Here is a 21501-nt window from a genome sequence, read left to right as displayed (position 1 = left end):
TCGCAATGAGATCCGGAGTGCGGCATCGCTGGTGTTGTGCCAGAGGTCGGAGCAGGGGTCGTTGGGCCCTTGAAGTCACACACATTGCAAGATCAAACTCCGGGCTGATGGCTAAGTTAGGGGCGGTGGCATTGATGGTGTCGGTGCTGCGGTTGGGAGCAGGACAATGCGATGTTCGGTGCCCACAGGTCACAGTGCTGGGCCTTTTCTCTGCCCGTGGTTTGGAGGGGTATTGTGCATGAAAGGAACGTACCAACTGTGGGGCGTGGACATGGGCGGCTGGTTCCCACGACTGCTCTTCGGGTGGCTAACCTTACCAGTCTATTAGATAAAAGAGACATCCTTGTCGTCTACAAGAATCAACAATGCGGTGGACTTCAAATTCTTCATGATTATCCCTAGGTATGGAAGGTGGTGGGGGAATAGGTTGAGTGGTGGGGAGAAATGGTTTGAGCAAAGAGACATGAAATAATGGGTGCATCTTATGTTCAGTGGGAAGGTTCAGTTGCATAGCTGCAGGGTTGATAACTTTGGCGGTGGTGAAGGAACCATCTGAGGCTGTGGTTTACGAACCCCTGGTATTGATAAGTAATGGGTGCTTAGCCATACTTGATCACCTTATGCATATGTTGGTGCAGATGTACCGTGTTTGCTTGCTCTTTCATCTTTTGATTGGTGTCAATTAGGGTTTTTTGGGTCTTATTCCAGATGTTTAGTAAATCAGATAAATGTACATGTACTGCAGGTACCTTTTGGGATGGTAGGAATGGTATGCACCTGGGATGATAGCCTAGATTACAATAAAAAGGTGACATGTTATGTGCCAAATGAATGCTGTTGTTATATCCAAATTTAGCTGAGGCAAGTGCTTGCAACAAACTGCTAGCTAAGGTGGTAATTAAACAGCGTAGGAACTGTTCCATGGTTTGGTTAGTTCTCTCTGTTTGACCATCAGTTTGTGGATGATGTGCAGAAGATAAGTTCCTGCCAAAATCTAGACACAAAGGGGCATATTTATACTCTGCACCGAATTAGTGTTTTTTTTTTTTACTCTAATTCGGTGCAAAACTAACTCCATATTTATACTTTGGTGCTAGACCCCTCTAGCACCAAAGTTATGGAGTTAAAGTCATTTTTTGAAAGTGGAGATCTACCTTGCGTTAGGTAGGCGTTTCCGTGCAAAAAATGACTCTATGGCCTTAACGCCATATTTAGGGGCATATTTATACTCTGCGGCATATTTATACTCTGTTTTCACCGAATTAGCGTCATTTTTTTACTCTAATTCAGTGGAAATCTAACTCCATATTTATACTTTGGTGCTAGACCCGTCTAGCACCATGGCCCTGATTTATACTTTTTTTGCGCTGCATTAACGTCATTTTTTGATGCAAAAGTGGTGCAAACTTACAAACTATTGGCCCTTATTTATACTTTTTTCTGCAAAACTGCACTAACTCAGTTTTGCACCAAAAAGTTTAGCACCGGCTTGCACCATTTCTTTGCACCAGCCGGGCAGCATATTTATGGAATGGTGTGAGTCATGCAAAGGGTAGGCTAGAGTTAAAAAAAATGCCTTTAGTCGGGTGGGGCTGGCAGTATACTGTAGAAGAAGAGGGTTTAGCACCAAAAAATGACTTTAGGCAGATTAGAGTAAAAAAAAAAATACTCTAACCAGATTAGCGTCATTTTATGGTGCTAAACCTACCATGCCCATTTCAGGGCCCCCTATGGCACTTTAAAAAAAAAATAATTAAATGCAATCTTATCTGTACTTACCTGGGATAGGGTCCCCCATCCTCCACAGTCCGTCTGGTGTGGGTGGGGGTGCCCCTGGGGCCTGGGGAGGGCACCTGTGGGCTTATTCCATGGTGTTCCACCATGGAAATAGGCCCACAGGTCCCCTGACGCCTGCCCTGACCCAGGCTTTAAAAAATGGGGCAAAGCAACCTTTGCCCCATTTTTTGACCCCTCCTCCCTCCCTTGCACCATTTTTGCATGGGAGTATAAATATGGCGTTAAGGCCACAGAGTCATTTTTTGCACGGGAACGCCTACCTTGCGTCTCATTTAGGCAAGGTACGTTTCCACTTCAAAAAAATGAATTTAACTCCATAAATTTGGCGCTAGACGGGTCTAACACCAAAGTATAAATATGGAGCTAGTTTTGCACTGAATTAGAGTATAAACGTGCCCCTTAGTGTCAAAAAATTATGCTAATCTGGTCAGAATAATTTATTTTGACGCAAACCTGCCTAATGTCATTTTTTTTAAGCTAGCCTACCCTTTGCACCGGCTTGCACCATACCATAAATATGGTGCTCAGCTGGTGCTAAAAAATGGTGCAAGCCGGTGCAAAGCTTTTTGGTGCAAAACTGCGTTAGTGCAGTTTTGCACCAAATAGTATAAATAAGGCCCAAATTGTTTTCCTCAATCAGAGATAATTACAGTTGGCAGGCCATGAAGCCGGACAATATGCAATTTAAAAGGTACAACTAGTTGGGATTTTAGTGAAAGGAATGAAATGGGACATTTTTGAGAATAAATCCACTACCACTAGTCTACATGTATTCCCCTTATCCTTTGGTAAATCGGTTACAAAATCCATACTAATAGTATGCCATGGAGGTGGAGGTACTGGTCGAGGAATGAGTTTTCCTATGGGGGTTATGTGTGAGGATTTGTTACAAGCACATAAGGGACATGTTCGTATAAATTCCTTTACGTCTGCACCTAGGGAATCCCACCAGAACCGTTGTATGCACAAGTCCTTAGTCTTACGCTCTCCCGGATGTCCACTCAAGGAGGACGAATGACACTATTGAATAACCAGCCCTCTCAGATTCTTAGTAATAAACAAAGCCTGATCATGATAAAATAGACTGTCAGAAATTGTTTGGCTTGGATGTGCTAACCATTGTTCATATTTCCCTTTTGCAATTCCTTTTTTAATTTTTACAGAAATGGGAGCTCGTCTGAAAAACTACCTTTAATTTTTTTCTGGGGGAATCATTGGAATCGGTGAAATTTGTCGTTTATCTGACTGTGTTGTGGTGTTTTAGAGATATGACAGGGCGTCCGCCTTAAATTGTTCTTTACCGGGTCTGTAAGTTATGAAATCAAATTAATTAAAGAAAGAAACCCATCTCATTTGCAGATCTAAAAAACTGTAAGTTCTCATGATCTGAATAAATAGTGATGGGAAACGTGCTCCCCACAAATGATGTCTTCATTCTTGAAAGGCCAATTTTATTGCTAGAAGTTGTCTTTTAGCTACTGTATAGTTTTGTCATGCCGGTAAAAGTCTGTTAGATAAGAAGGCTATTGGATGCATTTTCTCAGTTTCAGAATCTCGCTGAGAAAGGATAACACCTACTGCCACTTGTGAAGCATCTGCTACTACATAGTAAAGCAGAGAGGGGTCAGGATGTCTTAATATGGGTGCAGTAGTAAAATCCCATTTCAATGAGTCAAAAGCTTGTTGTGCTTCAGGAGTCTACTTAAAAGATACTCCTTTTTGTAATAATCGAGTAAGTGGGGTCATGGTGTCAGAAAAGTGGGAGATAAACCTTCGATGGAAGTTAGCAAAGCCAAGTATAATCTGGATTTCTTTTACGTTTGTGGGTTGTGGCTAATGTAAAATAGCATCAATTTTCTTTAATCCATTTGGACCCCTTGTTTTGACAAAACAAACCCTGGAAATTCCATTTAAGGAACATGAAAGTGATATTTTTCTAACTTGGTATACAAATTATATTCATGTAATTAGCGTAACACAGTGGAAAAATGATTTTCAGGTTCTTTTTCACTGTGTGAGTAGATTGAAATCTTGTCTATAAAGACTATGACAAAGCAAACTGAGAATTCACTAAGATTGTTTTTTAATAAGAATTGAAATACCGCAGGGCGTTACACAAACCAAATGGCATCACACAATACGCAAAAAGACCGTATTTTGTGCGAAAAGCTGTTTTCCATTCATCACCCTCGGGGATTCTGATGAGGTGGTAAGCTCTGCGAAGGTCATGTTTGGTAAAGATTGTAGCTAAGTGAAGTTATTTCAGAAGGACCGGAATCAAGGGAAGCAGGTACTTTTTAATGGTCCCCTTATTAAGGGCTCTATAATCAATACAGACCCTAAGATCCCCTTTCTTCTTTGGGATAAAAAACAAAGGAGATGAAACAGGGGAAGTCGAATGGTGAATGAAGCCAATTGCCAAGAACTCGTCTAGATGGTATTTTAAATACTTTGTTTCTGGCTGCGATAGAGCATATACCCTACTACAAGGTAATGTGGCAACTGGAACCAAATCAATTCTACAATCAAAACTATGATGAGGTGGTAAACTGGTTTCTTGAACCTTATCGAACACATCTGCAAACTCCTGATATTGTTCTGGAAGTGGACTGTCACTAGTGGATAATGAGACCGAACATAACAAGGGAGAATCCCAGCTTGTTGCCTTTTGGTAACAATTCTGAAGACAAAATGGAGAATTTCGCACAGTCCTGATATCCCAATCTATCCTTTAGTTATGTTGTTGAAGCCAGGGTACTCCTAAAATAACTCCAAAAGTAGGAGTGTGAATTAAATCAAAGCTAATAGATTGAGTGATCATTGTCACAGACTATTGTAATAGGTTCCGAATAATAAATTAATAATCCTGAGGATAATTCAGAACCATCAACGGCCCAAATGGCCTCAGGTTCAAGTTTGGCGAGAAAAGTGATCCCTAATCTTTTGGCTAATGAAATATCCCAAAAATTACCTGTTGCCCCAGAATCAAGAATAGATTGGACGTTTCTTAATTGGGTTTGAAAAATCATGGTCACTGTTATTAGGAAATGATGTGGAGGTCTAAGGAGAGTATATCTGGAACCCTTTGAGGTCTTTTGTTTTTCGCCCAAAGGATAGACCTCACTTTTCCTTGGGCTATCTATTTTTTCCTAATTTTCACTGGAAAGGTTTACTGAAGCTGCTGTCTTTTTGGGTATTGGTGCCTTGATCTTGGGTCTCACTGGACATTCTCGTGCAAAATGATCTGTTTTGCCACACTAGAGACATAATTTCAAAGAAAGTCTCCTATCTTTTTCTTCTATGGATAACGGATACCCCCTATTTGCATTGGTTCACTACTTTCCTGAGTCTTAGGGCCATATGTACGAACACATTTTCCCATTGACACAGAATGGGAAAAACACTTTGCTACATCTGGCCCTTAGTCTCTTCTTTTTTCTCAGCACGTACAACAATAAGATGTGTGTTATCTCTGCTACCTTTTTTGCCTTTTCTTTCATTTAATCGATGATCAATTTTAATGACTAAATTGATAAATTTGCCACAATCTTCAGACGGGTCTACTATCTGAGACAAAACCTCTTTCAACTCATCTCAGAGTCCTCAATAAAATAATGAGGTTCTTTTACTATCTGGCCAGTGGGTTTCTGATACTAATCTATTGAAAGTGGTTACATATGTTAAGAGGTCTTTATTCCCTTGTTTCAAATTCAATAACTCAGTATCACTGGATTGCATAAAGGTGTGTCGAGAAAAAAGTTTCTTCATTTGGGCTTGAAACTCTGGGAAACTATACAAAAGAGGGTCCTTGTTTTGGACTAAGGGGATAGACCAACTAGCAGCATTCCCTGCAAGGTATGAAAGGACAAAAGCAACTTTTGCGGCATCATCCGGAACACCTGCGGGCCTGCACAAAAACTGCAAGTGACATTGGTTCATGAATATATCAAATTTGCTACTATCACCAGTGAATCTTTCTGGCGGAGCCAATGGAACTGGTGTAGGGGTCACTACAGTGAGTTTCATAGGTGTTGCTTCTTCAGGTTTAGTAGGTTTATTAGGAACAAAGGTTGATGGTTTGAGAAAGGGTTTGTCTGTTTTAGGAATTGCACCTAACCATGTTTCCCCTCTAATCTTGTATCTCTCAAGTTGTTCTCTAAAGGAATAATTTTCCTCCCTCAATTGCGCTAACTTAGCCTAAACCTGCATCAGAGCCTGCACAAAATCCTCCATGTTGAACTCTGTCTGAGACATCTTCGCTCGGGCGGACTTAATTTTCGTGGGCTTGGCTTTCTGACAAGACCTTGTCCACTCACCTGAATTCCAGGTTCCGCAGGAGCGATGAGAATAAAACCCTCACCTCTAAATACTATTCCATCATATCTGAACTGAGCAGGGAACAAGAGAATAGTCTCTGGGGGGAATGGAATAGGGAACAGGGATTTGGGATGGGAGGAGAAAGAGAAAGAGAAACATTGGTTCACAAAGGAGCATCACTGTTGTTCTAAGAAAGTAGCCTCAGGATTTGGTGCAGGACTGTCTAAGATCAAAAACAAATAAAAAACAAAAGAACTACAAATATCACAGAGTATTTCAGCAAAATAACAAAAAATATTATCATTCGATTGAGCAATCACTGAGCCTTTCAGCAAAATCATAATAAATATTAGCACTTGAATGCTCAACTATTAAACATGCTTTTGTAACTCACAACAAAATTGTTATAAAATCAAACTTATGAATTTGTCTTTTGTTATTCGTTTTCACACATTAGACTTGCTCCAAAAATAATCAGAATAAAAGTCGAATTTTGCATAGATATCGAGCGATGCTTTCAGGCGATCACAACACTTAACTTCAATGCTGCCTTTAAAAATACTTCTCAAGCTGTCTTTGGAAAATAGACTTGTATCACAGGTTTTTCAGCATCGCAGAATTTTTTTCATAATGCATCAAAAGATCACTAACCGCGAGAAGGTTGAAAACAGGGGAATGAGAGGGGGATTACTTACGAACCGACTTCTCCTGGAATGTTTTTGATTATTTGAGGGAGATGAAATACTGACTGTAAATTCTCCATCCGCTGCAACAGTAATCTGCTCCAGATAGGGAAGCTCAGATGAAGCCTCGCACTGAAATGATGACTCCAGAAAGAATCACAGAACCACCATCTGGACCAGGAACACCTGCAAGCAAAGGAAGACTCGAAGCCAAGTACAGGAAACACCTTGGCAATTCTATTTATAAATTGGTGATGAATCATCAATCACTTCTGATGATTCATATGAAGGAATTCTGGTGATGAGTCATCAGACATATGCTGGTGATGAGTCATCAAACACTTCTGATGATTCATGTGTAGGAATTCAATGTCTCCATAAACCACTTGGCACACAGTTCACAAATGGAACAACACTTGCTTTTATCAATATAAACAAACATGCAATGTAGTTTTCCTCACAAGTTACAGGGAAGTGCTGTGCTATAAACACATTCATGACATTTTTCATTATTCTTCATACATGCTGATTTATTTTGTGAGGGTGTAGCATGAAGCGTCCGTGTGTGAGTGCGAGTCCTAACAGGAAATGCGAAGTGCAAGGCCCACAAATCATGATGCAAGTAGTAGCTCAGTGACGGCATCAGGTGGCGGCGGCAGTGAGACCAAGATTGTGGTCTGAAGTGCGACACGGCTCAGTGTAGGCAGCGGCGTCGTTGAGAGTGTTGTGGTTGCTTTTCTTCTGTTGCAGCACAAAACTCACAGTTCCCAGTGCTGGAGGCAGATGAATCTGAAGTCTTTGATATCCCTGAGACTTCGAACGGGAGGCAAGCTCTACTTCAAGCCCTTGGAGAAACTTCACAGGCAGGATTCACAGCAAAGTCCAGGCTTTGTTTTCTTAAAGGCAACAGCAGCAACTGAAGGCCAACCAGCAAAGCATACACAACAAAGGGGCAGTACTCCTCCTCCATCTCTTCATCTCTTCTCCTTGGCAGAGGTTCTTTTTGATCCAGAAGTGTTCTGAAAGTCTGGGGTTTTGGGTCCACTACTTATACTAATTTCTGCTGTTGAAGTAGGCAAACTTCAAAGGAAAGTCTCTGTTGTTCCCAAGATCCTTCCTTGCCCAGGCCTGGCCCCAGACACACTCCAGGGGGTTGGAGACTGTATTGTGTGAGGACAGGCACAGCCCTTTGAGGTGCAGGTGTCAGCGCCTATTTACCCGCTCTAGCCCAGGAAGACTCATCAGGACATGCAGGATACACCTCAGCTCCCCTTGTTTCACTATCTAGCAGGAATTCACAAACAGCCCAACTATCAGTCGGACCCAGACGTACATTCCACAGACAGAGGCACAGAATGGTTAAGCAAGAAAATGGCCACTTTCTAAAAGTGCCATTTTCAAACAGACAATCTAAAAACCAACTTTACCAAAAGATGCATTTTTAAATTCTGAGTTCAGAGACTCCAAACTTCACATCTCCATCTGCTTCAAATTGGAAACTGCACTTAAAAGATATTTAAAGGCAGTCCCCATGTTGACCTATGGGAGGGATAGGCCTTGCAATAGTAAAAAACGAATCTGGCAGTATTTCACTATAGGACATGTAAGACACACCAGTATATGTCCTACCTTTTAAATACACTGTACCCTGCCCCTGGGGCTACCTAGGCCTACCTTAGTGGCAGCTTATATGTAGGAAAATGGAAGGTTTGGACCTGGCAGGTGGGTGAACTTTCCACGTCGAATTGGTAGTTTAAAACTGCACACATAGACACTACAGTGGCAGGTCTTAGACATGTTTACAGAGCTACTCATGTGGGTGGCACAACCAGTGGCCCACTATTAGCATTTGATTTACAGGTCCTGGGCAAACCTAGTGCACTTTAGTAGGGACTTATTAGTAATTAAAATTTGGCAATCATGGATAAACCAATCACCAATACAATTTACACAGAGAGCATATGCACTTTAGTACTGATTAGCAGTGGTAAAGTGTGCAGAGTCCAAAAGCCAGCAAAAACAGATCAGAAAAAATGGGAGGAAGAAGGCAAAAAGTGTGGGGATAACCCTGCAAAAAGGTCTATTTCCAACAATGGATAATTCACTATGGCCCTCATTATGACCCTGGAGGTCGGTGATAAGGTGGTACCGCCAAATTATGACCATGGCGGTGATATCTCCGAAAGACAGCCAATGTACCACACCGACCGCCAGGGCAGAAACAACAGCCACCTACAGCCATGCAGAAGTCAAAGTACTGCCCACCATATTATGACATGTCAATCTGCCACCTTTTCCGGGGTGGTACCAACTCCATCAAAAGGCTGATGGAAACAGCACAGAAGTGAAAGGACTCACCACTGGAGACACAGGGAAGAACCATGCTGCCATGGAATCAGAACTGCAAGTCTTCCCGATGATCTTCTACATTATGCTCCACCACGAACACCAATGCCGGTGAAGGCGACGACAGTAAGTACAGCCGCCTAGCACACAAGGGGGGGGAGGAAAATGACAGTGACACACACATGCACAAAACACACCCCAAACACACACACCATACACACAACCAGATGCACTACAAAAACAATTTATCCCTGTAAATCGCTTGAATAATGCAAGGACAACAGGAATTGACTAAAGTGGTTGTAATAAGATCAACATTAAAAGAAAAAAATGTATTTGGCAATGCAACAGATATGTACAAATGTACAAAAAAGGGACACTGCCCAGTCCTCAGATCACAAGGTCCACGTGGCCACAGGGCAAAGTCCAACACTGCAGGGGCATCAGTTGGCAAATACGAAGGCACCTCAGAGGGAGGTGGGGCACCTAAGCCAGATGTGGAAACAAGACCAATGGTTCTGGAGGGGGCAACATGCCCATTGCTCTTTGTCCTGGGGAGTGCAAGGCCACAGTCCTCAAGTGGGTGACTTGCCCACTGGTTCTGGAGGGGGCAACATCCCCATTGCTCTTTGTCCTGGGGAGTGCAAGGCCACAGTCTCTCAAGTGGGTGACTTGCCTACTGGTTCTGGAGGGGGCAGGCCACATAGCAGCCATGGAGGCTGGATCATATGGCATCCGCTGGCGATGATGGCTGCACTGTGGTGGTGGTGGTAGTGGGAGGCTCCTGCTCAGCCCCTGCACCCTCAGAAGGCTGTACCGTGGTGGTGGTAGTGGGAGGCACATGCTCAGCCCATGTACCCTCTGATGGCTGCACTGTGGTGGCAGTGGTAGTGGGAGGCTCCTGCTCACCCTCTGCACTCACTGGTGGCTGCACAGCCACAGCTGCTGGTGCTGGCTCCTTCCCCTTTTTCCTGGCTGGTGTAGGCTCCCTCCCCTTTTTGTTGGCCGGTGAAGGCTCCTTCCCCTTTTTGATGGCTGGTGCAGGCTCCTTCCCCTTTCTCCTGGCTGGTGCAGGCTCCTTACCCTTTTGATGGCTTGTGCAAGCACCTTCCCATTTCTGCTGGCTGGTGCAGGCTACTTCCCCTTCAGTATTTGTGGCCTGGAATCCTTTCCACCACGAGTAGGTGCTAATGGAACTGGGCCCAAGGACTGTTTGGCTGAGGTGCTTGGCTGGGTTATTGGTACCCTGGCCATACGTGCAGGACGGGGGGAGGAGATGGGAAAAAGTCAATGGTAGAAAGGAAAAGCTTTTTAGGGACATTGGGGTGGGAAGAGGGAGATGAAATGGGAGTTGAGGATGAGGGAGTGGTTGTTGGAGGTGTTTGTCTGCTGGATTTGGGTGCAGGTGCATGGGTTGTATGCTGTTGTGAAGTGGATGGCTGTTGGGTGTCTGAGTGCTTGCATTTGTGTAATTTAGGGGGGGGACAGACACAGAGGGAGAGGACACAGGGGATGTGTGCATGGATATTGTGGAGGTGTCTACCTGTGACGTGTGTGTTCTGCTTGGTGTGGTGATGATGCAGGTAGAGGATGATGATTTAGTGCATGCAGATGTGAGTGTGGACGTAACTGGGTGGGAGGTGGAGGAGAAGGAGGAGGGGGAGACAGTGGAAATAGTGGATGTTGTTGTGTCTGCAACTGAATGGTGTTAGTGAGTACCTGTGGGATGAAGTGTGGTGCTTGTGTGTGCCTGTGACACTCTTGTGTGCATGCTCATCTGGCTGTGTGCTTGGGATGTGCTGGGGTTGAGGAGAACGGGACTGGGAAGTGGAAGTTGGGGGGGTGGTTGAAACAGGGTCAATGGCTGCCATCAAAGGAGGCCAGAGCATGTTGCCAATCCACTGTGAATGCCCTCCAGGAATGCATTAGATTGTTGCATCTGGGCTGCCAGCAATCTTCTTTCATATATTTTGAAACTGATATGTGCTATTCTTTATGCTCTGAGTGAGATTTAGGTCCCAGAGATGAAGGGGCGCTTCAGCACAGCACTAATTCAAATCAGTCTCTCAGTCCAGTCCCAACAGCAAAAAGTGGGCACTCCACCTTTAACTCCATAGTTATAGTCAACTTCCATATATTAAGCCTGTGGCTTCCAGGTGAGCATTTGTCCATAAATTAATCTTTCAAGCTCACCTTTATTGACTCATGCACAGAGGAAGGTGTAACATTTGCATTATGCTAACTCAGCAAATAGAATGGGTACTCATGAACTAGACTTGAGAAATTGTTCCTTCAATCTGCAACATGTCTTATTACATTGGTGAACAGCGGGCCAAATCCACCAGGTATGAGGCTTTATTTTAGTGTTTTACAGAAAGTTCAATGGCTGTTAGTCTTCTAGCCTGCTAGTCTTGGACATCTTACTGTACACAACATGCCCGCTGATTTATGTAGGTTTCCTTGGCTTAGATCCTCTTATACAATTTGCATTAGGTGTGGAGAAAAACAAATTATTTCTGCAGCTTAACCTTTTCTATTATTACAACTATATAAGTTATCCCTCATCCTAACTAAGGGCCTGATTTAGAGTTTGGTGGACAGATTACTCTGTCACAAACGAGATGGATATCTGTCCTCCATATTACAAGTGCCAATGTTTGGGTGTTACTTTCTATGGCAAAGTTTAGCTGAAGAAAAAAAGATCCAGTTATCTGAATTAGTTCGTAGCCTGATCGCGGACTTCCTGGACTGAGGAGTGGAACTGTACCTAGTCGCTAATTTAAGTTGGGTAAAACTCCAGAAAAGTAATGTTTCCACAGCTGCACACATGCAAGCCGTATTTAAATGGAGTGAGGAAGCGCAAATCTCGGGCAATTTTCAGAAACAGTCTTCTGCATCTCTCTCTACTTTGAATTGCAGTTAAAAATGGTTTAATTTGCCTGTTGTAATTCCTGAGGATGCTGATCGTTTTGCTTCCAGCCCACTTTCCTTTGTGTGTGTTGTTTTATTTGGTTTTGCGATCAATCAAGCCTGCGGTTTGATCACACGTTCGTGTCTGTTCATGCACCTGCATTTAGAGACCTTGGCAGCGTCTATCTGCATTTTGTAACTATGTACTTTTGTCAAACATTTGTTCCTTGCATATATTTTTCGCTGAACGTACTTCTGTCTGATTTCATAACGTATTCAAATCTTTTTTTTTTCTAACACATCTCCGTGCAGCCACCTTTATGTACTTTGCATTTACCTGGGCACTGCATTCTGATATTTGACAACCTTCAAAGCTATCAAATCAAATCATTTTTTTCAAATTCAGCCACCCCAAAATCAAGTAACATGCTACATGAATTAGTATTTTCATTTAAAGCTCGGTTCCCCCAGTCGCCAAAATGTGCCTAGATAAACTATTCCAGGTTTTGTTAGCCAAATGGTATCAGTCAGTTAATTCTCAGAAGGGGCGAGGATTTCTTGTAATCACACGGTATCATCAATTGTGCTAAAAAACCGCAAAGCAAAAAATCCTCTTTTGTTTTAACTGCTTCTGGTTCTTACTGCTCCTTCCCTCGGAATCATCCTGCATTTCAAATATTCTCTCTGTCTCCTTTACCTAATTTCAAGAGTTCATCGTAAGTAGATGAATTCATGTGCGTCTTTTCGATTTCTGGCAGGTCTTTAATATTGCATCCATAGGGTAAACCCAACAATCTGTAATAAGAAAAATAAGTAAGGTTTTGTAATCAAGCCTGTTTGGTTACCTTTCGGAATGGCGCGTGAATCACCCATTGCAGAAGGTTATACATACAGGGATCTGGGTTCAACATGAGTTGCTTTGTCCTTCCTAAATGAGGATGTCATCTATCACTCACGCACACAGTGCACATGGCTTCAGCCTTCACCTGTACACGTGTTCTAGTTTTTTAATCAGGTAGGAGAGCAGGAAAAAAGAACACACTCATCCTTTTGTTTCAACGGATTCTTGACGCTGGGTCATTTCCACCAACGATTGTGCACTTTAGGGGATAACCACATACAGACAAACTAAACACGTCACAAGTTAGTCATTTTCAAAAAAATACCTTCTGTTTTATCCTCCAAGTAATCCTCTTAATCTGTTCTACTTCAATATGCATTGTAAACCTAAAATGTCGTTGATGCATAGAGTGAATTAGACTAACTTTGAAACCCACTCTGAATGAGCTACGGAGAATGCTACAGATATAAAGGCGAGTCTTTTTTTAATAGTTAATGAGAATTAGGACCTGATTTAGATTTTGTCTGACGAGTTCTGGTTAGATTTGGTCCTAACCCCTAACGTGCAAATCTCAGTGAATTTTTGGTTTAAAACCATAAACATAAATTGCCTTTAACTGTTTTTTATCAATGTATTTCTGATGTTTTTGAAACATATGTTAAGATGTTATAATAAAATATAAATATAACTGTACATAAACCTTTATTTTTTCATTGAATATATATAAGAGCGATACAGGTAATATGGTCTTACGTTGCATTAGGCATTCCGGTAACATCCTAAATTAAAGCACAAACTTTAAGTGATCTGTAAACTGACCAGAACCCTGACATGGCAATATAAAACCATGTTACATAAGTTACGTATTCATTTTTTAGTCTGCAGCAGTTAGCTTGAGAAAGGTGTTTTTCGAATAAAGATTTGTTGATTGAAAAGAGTAAGTACTCTGTTGAGGTATGCTGTTTAATTTTCATTTGCAGAAAGAACAAGTGGTCATTATGTAGTTAAGAATGTAGAATTTAAGACAAAGCATTTTGCTTTGTTACAAACCATTCTGTCTGTAAGATAGAGAGCTTGTTGAAGCTGTTCTCTGCAAGAAGCAGCTATTAAGAGGTCGTGATTGAAATGAGAATTATCGAGTTTTTTAGGTTTCATCAATAGAAGTTTGAATAAATAATGAATTATAGAAAGGCTCGCAAAAGGGTTGAGCAGATGTGAGTGTATGTATTTGATGTAATACATATATAGACATGTACCTAAAAATAAATAATGTAAATCATATGTAGATATTTCTAAACAGTAACATAAACCTATTGCATACTAATTCTGAAAAAACGTATTTTCCGGAATTGTTCTTTTCTTTGAATAGAGGAAATGAGGGAAATATACCAGATTTACGCAGAAGCAAATTACTATTTTAATATTTATGGTAGTAAAACACGTCTAATTTCACTTGCTTCAACTCCTTTTATTAATATTTTAGGTGCGCTCCATCGTCAGTGACTTTGCCGTTTTCCTAACTATCATGTCTATGGTTTTAATAGACTATGCCATTGGGATTCCATCTCCAAAGCTGCAAGTTCCAAATGTTTTTAAGGTAAATAAAGTATATGTTTTCATTTTGGTATACAGTTAAATTAAAATTGGTGTGCATCATATTTCAGTCTACTTATAAATCATATATCTATGGGACAAGATCAAATAAATAGTTCAATAACTCTAATACTGCAACAGGATGCTATAAAACAGATCATACTGTATGAAACAAAAAATACACCAATACATTTAGCAGCCTTCAACCAAGTTGGCTACCTCAGTGCACCTTTAATGCTATATCAGGAAATCTGTAACAATGCTCATAAATGGGTCACCTACAGAATGGAACTCAGTAAAATCTGATTGCCTGAGGTTCGGAATTTCTGGGTGCTACAGTTCTCACCAATTACAAGTTTCCCTATTCCAGTGGGGAATAACATAATAAGTGTTGCGCTTATTATGAACGATCTTCTGGACGCATCAAAATTCAGATTTTGCAGGAACCACAGCACCGAAACTGCACTGATTGCAGCCACCAACACCATCAGAATCCTCCTCTACCAGGGAGAAGTGGCGGCCCTGATCCTCCTCGACCTCTCAGCAGCTTTTGACACTGTGAACCACCACACCCTGATTGAGAGGCTTCATCAGATTGACATTCAAGGGGACACCCTAAAATGGATTGCTTCCTTCCCCACAGTAGAACGCAGAGAGCCCAACTTCCAACTTTCACCTCGGAGCCCAAGAACATCATCTGTGGTGTCCCTCAAACTTCATTCCTTAGCTCTATGCTGTTTAATGCCTACATGACCCCCCCGACCAACATCGTCAGAAAGGACAGACCAACCTTATCTCCTATGCAGATAACACCCAGCTCATTCTCTGAAGATGCTTCCACCACAATACAAACTTCCACATGTGCATAACCAGTGTCGCTGACTGGATGCAAGTGAAATGACAAGGTCAACGTTGACAAAACAGAGGTACTGATCTTTGGGAACACCTCCTCACTGCCGAACAACTCATAGTGGCCTGCCAAACTGTGACCCTTCCCACCCCGATTGACCACGCCTGGAACCTCAGAATTGTCTTGGACAGCAAACTCACCATGAAAAACCACCTGCTTCCTTACCCAGCATATGCTCCGAAAGATCTTCAAATGGCTCCCCATCTCCATCAGGCACACCGTCACTCAAGTCCTCAGCACCAGCATCTTGGACTTCAGCAACACACTCTATGCAGGAATTGCCTCATACCTCCTCAAGGGGCTGCAGACCATCCAGAACTCATTGGCCAGACTCACATTCGGCCTCCCGAAATGCAGCCACATTACCCCTCACGTAAAGAAATTCCACTGGCTCCCAGTCCACAAGAGATGCCAATTCAAGATTCTGATTCATGTTTATAAGGCCTTGCACAACCAAGTACCAACATACATGAACCACTGCCTGAGCTTCTACCAACCCTCCAGACTCCTACGTTTCATCATCCTCAACCTCATCCTCACCCCCCCACAGTAGCACTGGATGATCCTTCTCCTATCTCTCTACGAAATCATGGAACAGCCTCCTCCTCCATCTCTGGACTTCACCCTCTAATCAGAAGTTCAGAAGGGGACTCAAGACCTGGCTTTTTAGCTGATTCCTCCTGAGCAGTGCAGATCCCAGTGCTTGGATACCCTTGTGGGTGATTAGTGTGCTCTACAAATCCTGATTGATTGCACCAAAACATGCATGCTTGTGATTTACTTGACGTTCAGCCTGATTTAGATATCGGTAGAGGGGAATACTCCATCATAAACGTGACAGATGTACCGCCTGCCGTATTAAGATACCATTCTATACTATGGGGATTGTAATACAGTGGACAGGATATCAGTCACGTTTGTGACAGAGTATTCCCTCTGCCGACATCTAAATCAGGCCCTTTATTCCTTGCTAAATTTCAGAGGTTTTACATGCAGAAATTCAATAAAAGAAAACTCTGCCGTATGTGGACATTAATGCACCTTGGAGAGATCGTGACCTTAAGGCAGACTTGACATTTGGAACTAGGGATCCAGTTTTGATTCTTGGTGTTGCCTCAACATCTTGTGATTCTCAACAAATTGCTTAATCTCCTCATGCCTAAAAAACAAAAATGAATATATCCTTTTGTAATGTAACTGGTACTTATGTAAACAGCACCAATATCTTTGTGTTGAGTTTGTGCTATATAAACAAACTGCAAAAAAACACACCCAATAATAATAAGGTCTGGGAAACTCAATACTTCTTATGATTGTGACCCAAGTGTTCCCACAGGGGTTGCAAAATTCTGGGGAAGTTATGATCATGCTCTTAGTCCTGTGCCAAAATTATATGATTTCTATGCCATTCCTAGTAGTGGCGACACAGGGATCTGTTGCACCTGCAATTTTGTTAAAATTCTATGTAAGGCTGGTTGGGTTTTCCTCTAGGAAATATTCATCAGAGCCATGGTCATGCGGATGGATATGTCTGCCTTTTAGTTAATATGGGTACATAGTAGGGTGTGCTACACATTTTTCTTTTCAATGCAACATGTCAAGATTGTGCATTTTGATGTATGGATTTTCCCGAATTTAACTGATCCGTTGTACAGATTATCATTAACAGCTGAACTCACATATCTTATTTAAGATTTTTTTTAAAATCTGTTTATTGTCATTTGTTTACTTGATACACACAGTACACCAATAATAAATAAACAACATGAGACCAGAAGGCCGGCCAAATTTCCATCAATGAAAAACATTCCCCTAACTTTTACCCCTCTCTCCCCCGCCTCCCTAACCACTTCCAGACAGACGGCTCCATAACAAGCATATATAACATAAGAGGTAAGATACCATAGGCAGGTACCTTACCACTCCACCCTCTACCACTACTGATGCTCAGAGCTGAGGTAACTGGACAATATTTTCTGGGGATGCAGTCACCTGTGATGACAAAGGACGGGCAGCCCTTCCACCAATGCCTAGACTATCCCCACCAGTGAGCCTCAAAAATGTTCCCATCAATGGGCAACTCCCCTCAATAGCAGGCCCCCATCGCCTCCACAGATTTCAGACCCTCTCAAATGCATAGAGACATCCTCTAGATTTATACACTTGCTCCTCCACCCACTTACATCAACTAAGATTTGATTCCTTCCGACTAGGTGCAGCCACCATTGATCTCAGGCACCACCCTCGCCCTGTGGTTTCAGCTTCGGTCTTGGTGAGGGCAGCAACTGGCCTCCATGTCGCCCATGCTACGGCTTCTGAATCTCAATGGGCAACCCTGCACTCAATATCCTTTTGCCTCCAGCCAGTCCCAAACTTCTGCCTTCAATCTAAAGAAATGAAGCCCTCAGAGTCCATGATCCAGAGCTTGGCAGGAAATAATACTGAATATTTATGAGTCAAAGATCTCAATTGACTTTTGACCTCAAAATAGGGCTCCCTCTTTGAATCTTTGTTGGGTAGTCCGGATAGATATTGAATAAGCCTCCATTTAGTTGCTAGGGCCTGTGAGCACACAGCACCTGTAGGATGTGGTCCCTGTCTTAAAAGTTCAGGAGCAGTGACACTAAGGACCTCTGGGCCACACCTACAGTGGGGGTCCTTTCTGGCACAGTGTGAGCCCTCTCTACAGTGAACAGCGTTGATGGTCTCCCCTCCAACACCACTCAGTCCAACCAGTTCTCATTGTGCAACTCAGTTGACTGGCCCTCAGCCCGCTCTGGAATCCCCAACAGTCAAATGTTGTTACGACTGGAACAGTCCTCCGGATTGTGCAACTTTGCCGCCATGGTTACATTTTCTACCTCCAGCTTGTCGAGGTGGTCACAAGGCTTTCTCAGTATTGGTGTCATCTGTGTAAGGATGCTTTCCATGGTCCCTTCTCTCTCCACCAACTTCCTGTGACCGGCCCATAAAACCCCACCTCTTGTGTGACAGTGTTGATTTTAAGTTCCAGGGAGGATTTGGTATACCTCTTGACCGCCAAAATAGCCACTCTGTGGCCCTTAGACTCTTGTTCACTACATCTACAGGGCAAGCCCCATAGTGCCCTTCAGGCTCTCTGGTCCCTCTTGGGGCTCCTGTTTTGCCCCCTTTATGTGGCCATTTATTTGGGCACTACTCTCCATTCTTCATGTGCTAGTGATGTGGGAGATCCTCACTGTCGTGATCTCAGGCACCCCGACTCATCTACTAGACTCTAGGACCTTCCCTGCCGCACAGTTCATCTAATTCTATTGCTGACGTGGCAGAGCAGGCCACGGCCACCCCACAGTTGGCACATCACAGCCATCCCAGGAGTCCATAGTACTTCCCAGTGTGGGCCACAGCCAGCACCCTAGCCATAGCCCCCAGGGAGGCAACAAGAGGGAGCATGCACCAGCCCCCACCAAAGTGCACAAGCCACCGCTGCAACGCACAAGCACCCCAGCCAACCCACTCTCCTCCATTCACCATCAGGACCACAATCTTCAGCAATCAGGTACCAGGACACCCAGGTGGGCCTCGGCCACTACAGTGAACAGCATTGATGGTCTCCCCTCCAACACCACTCAGTCCATCCAGTTCTCATTGTGCAAATCGGTTGACTGGCCCTCAGCCCGCTCTGGAATCCTCACCAGTCAAATGTTGTTACAGCTGGAACAGTCCTCCTATTGTGCAACCTTGCCGCCATGGTTACATTTTCTACCTCCAGCTGGTCGAGGTGGTCACAAGGCTTTCTCATTATTGGCATCATCTGTGTAAGGGTGCTTTCCATGGTCCCTTCTCTCTCCACCAACTTCCTGTGACCGGCCATAAAACCCCACCTCTTGTGTGACAGTGTTAATTTTAACTTCCAGGGAGGGTTTGGTATACCTCTTGACCGCCAAAATAACCACTCTGTGGCCCTTCGACTCTTGTTCACTACATATACAGGGCAAGCCCCCATAGAGCCCTTCAGCCTCTCTGGTCCCTCCTGGGGCTCCTGTTTTGCCCCCTTTATGTGGCCATTTATTTGGGCACTACTCTGCATTCTTCATGTGCTAGTGATGTGGGAGATCCTCACTGTCGGTGATTTCAGGAACCCCTGACTCCTCTACTAGACTCTAGGACCTTCCCTGCTGCACAGTTCATCTAATTCTTTTGCTGACAGAGCAGAGCAGGCCACAGCCACCCCACAGATGGCACATCACAGCCATCCCAGGAGTCCATAGTACTTCCCCAGTGTGGGCCACAGCCAGCACCCTAGCCATAGCCCCCAGGGAGGCAACAAGAGGGAGCATGCACCAGCCCCAACCAAAGTGCACAAGCCACAGCGGCAACGCACAAGCACCCCAGCCCACCCCCTCTTCTCCATTCACCATCAGGACCACAATCTTCAGCAATCAGGTACCAGGACACCCAGGTGGGCCTCGGCCACTACTGTCCCTGTGTTTTGACCCACTGCTCCGCTATTGTCACTGGGCATCAAAGGCCACTCCAAGCCCAGGCTGCCTCTATCCCCTCAGGACAGGGCCTCTATTGCCTTCTCCACACTGGCTATCAGGCCGCAGTCAGTGCCAGCAAGCTGCCCTTAGAATTGCTGGCTGCCTCTTTCAACCACCTCTCTTGCCCCTGGGACTCTAGCACAGCTGTACTCCTCCTCCACCAGTCTCTACACACTGGCAGCCACCTCCTTGATGTCTTCACGCTCCACCTGCTCCTTTCTGTCACTGCCCTTGATTGGGCCAGGCACTGCAGGGGCATCAGGTTGCCCACCACTAGCTCCAGTCACACCACCTACCCTGCGTTTGTGTGGGAGATCTGCCTCACAGGCCCCATGCCCTTCTCCTTTGTAGTACAGCTATTGCTGCCAGCCCGACTACACTCTTCCTCAGCCCAGTAGATGATCCCTCATTAGTGACCCTAAACTGATGTCTGTCCTCAACCTCACAGGTTCCTCCTCCATCCCAGACCGTGGCTGTGTGCTGTCACCTCAGCAGATACCCAGATACATAAGGCACAACACTTTAGAATGCAAAGAATCAGGAACCTTTTCACCAAAAACAGTACTTGCTCAGATGCAGTTCATGATCACTAGCAAATGATAATTACTAGGAAATTTTGACATAAGGGAAGCAATTCACAGAAAAATATGTGTAGTTATGCCGGACTGCTCATGTATGGAGTGCTCTTGGAGTATGTGGATATTCTGAAATTTACTCTCATTTCTTTTTGGTGTAAGTGAGCTATTCGGGAATGCAAATGTAGGGAACAAAACTACTACAAGCATCCTAATGGCCATAGTCCTCATAGATCTGGTCCAGTTCCTTGTCCTCGTGGTTCTATTCCAACTGGGCATGATACTCCTTGTTTCGGTCATCCCGGGCCATACTAGCCTATTCCTCATTTTCCTGGCCATCCTATTCCTAGTCCTGCTGTGAGGTCCTTCTGGCCATGGTGATCTTGGTCCTGTTGTACCTAGTCCTACTCATCCTTTTCCTACTCACCCTGGTCCTGATTCTATTTGCCCAGATCTTCCGGGTCCTATTTACTGGTCCTCTTAGAACTTATCCTTCTGGCTCTGGGTTCCTGGCCTCTCGTTTCCTCCCTGGTCCTTTTGGCCATGGTTATCCTATTCATCTTTTTCATAGTCCTTATCCTTTTCATGATTCTGTGCCCATTGATCTTCTTGGTCCTGTCCTTATACTTTGGGTTCTCCAGGGCCTTGTTTTGACTCTCCAGGGCCTGATCCCCAAGCCATCCAAGTATTGGTAACTGTGGTTCTGGACTGCCTGGTCTTTCTTGTTCTATTGTGCTGGTCATTATAAACCTTGTTTTTGGCCATCCTAGGCCTTCTTGGTTCCCCCACTCTTGTCCACATCCTGGCCCTAATATTTTCTGATTATCTTGACCACGGTAACTTTGTCGTGGTTCTCCTCACACTGAACCTCTTGGTTTGAGTTGTCTTGGTCCTCTTGGATATGTTATTAGCCCTTTTGGCTCTTCTGCTACTGCAAACTCTGGGCCTCTTGATCCAAGTTCTATTTATTCGGGTCATCCTGAGCATGGTAATTTTGTTCTTGGTC

At 43.8% G+C, this 21501-nt stretch overlaps 1 protein-coding gene across 13 annotated transcripts in view; it reads left to right on the top strand.

Moving 5' to 3' along the window:
• SLC4A10 (solute carrier family 4 member 10) overlaps positions 1 to 21501 on the top strand; it is a 1044586-nt gene that overhangs the window by 860535 nt on the left and 162550 nt on the right. For all 13 annotated transcript variants that reach the window (XM_069224249.1, XM_069224250.1, XM_069224244.1 and 10 more), the window contains exon 17: positions 14378 to 14491. In XM_069224249.1, coding sequence (XP_069080350.1) covers positions 14378 to 14491 — 114 coding nt within the window. The remainder of the gene's footprint in view (positions 1 to 14377; positions 14492 to 21501) is intronic.

Source organism: Pleurodeles waltl, chromosome 3_1 (assembly GCF_031143425.1).
Source record: "Pleurodeles waltl isolate 20211129_DDA chromosome 3_1, aPleWal1.hap1.20221129, whole genome shotgun sequence".
Taxonomy (NCBI): domain Eukaryota; kingdom Metazoa; phylum Chordata; class Amphibia; order Caudata; family Salamandridae; genus Pleurodeles; species Pleurodeles waltl.
This window is presented reverse-complemented; position numbering and strand designations above follow the sequence as displayed.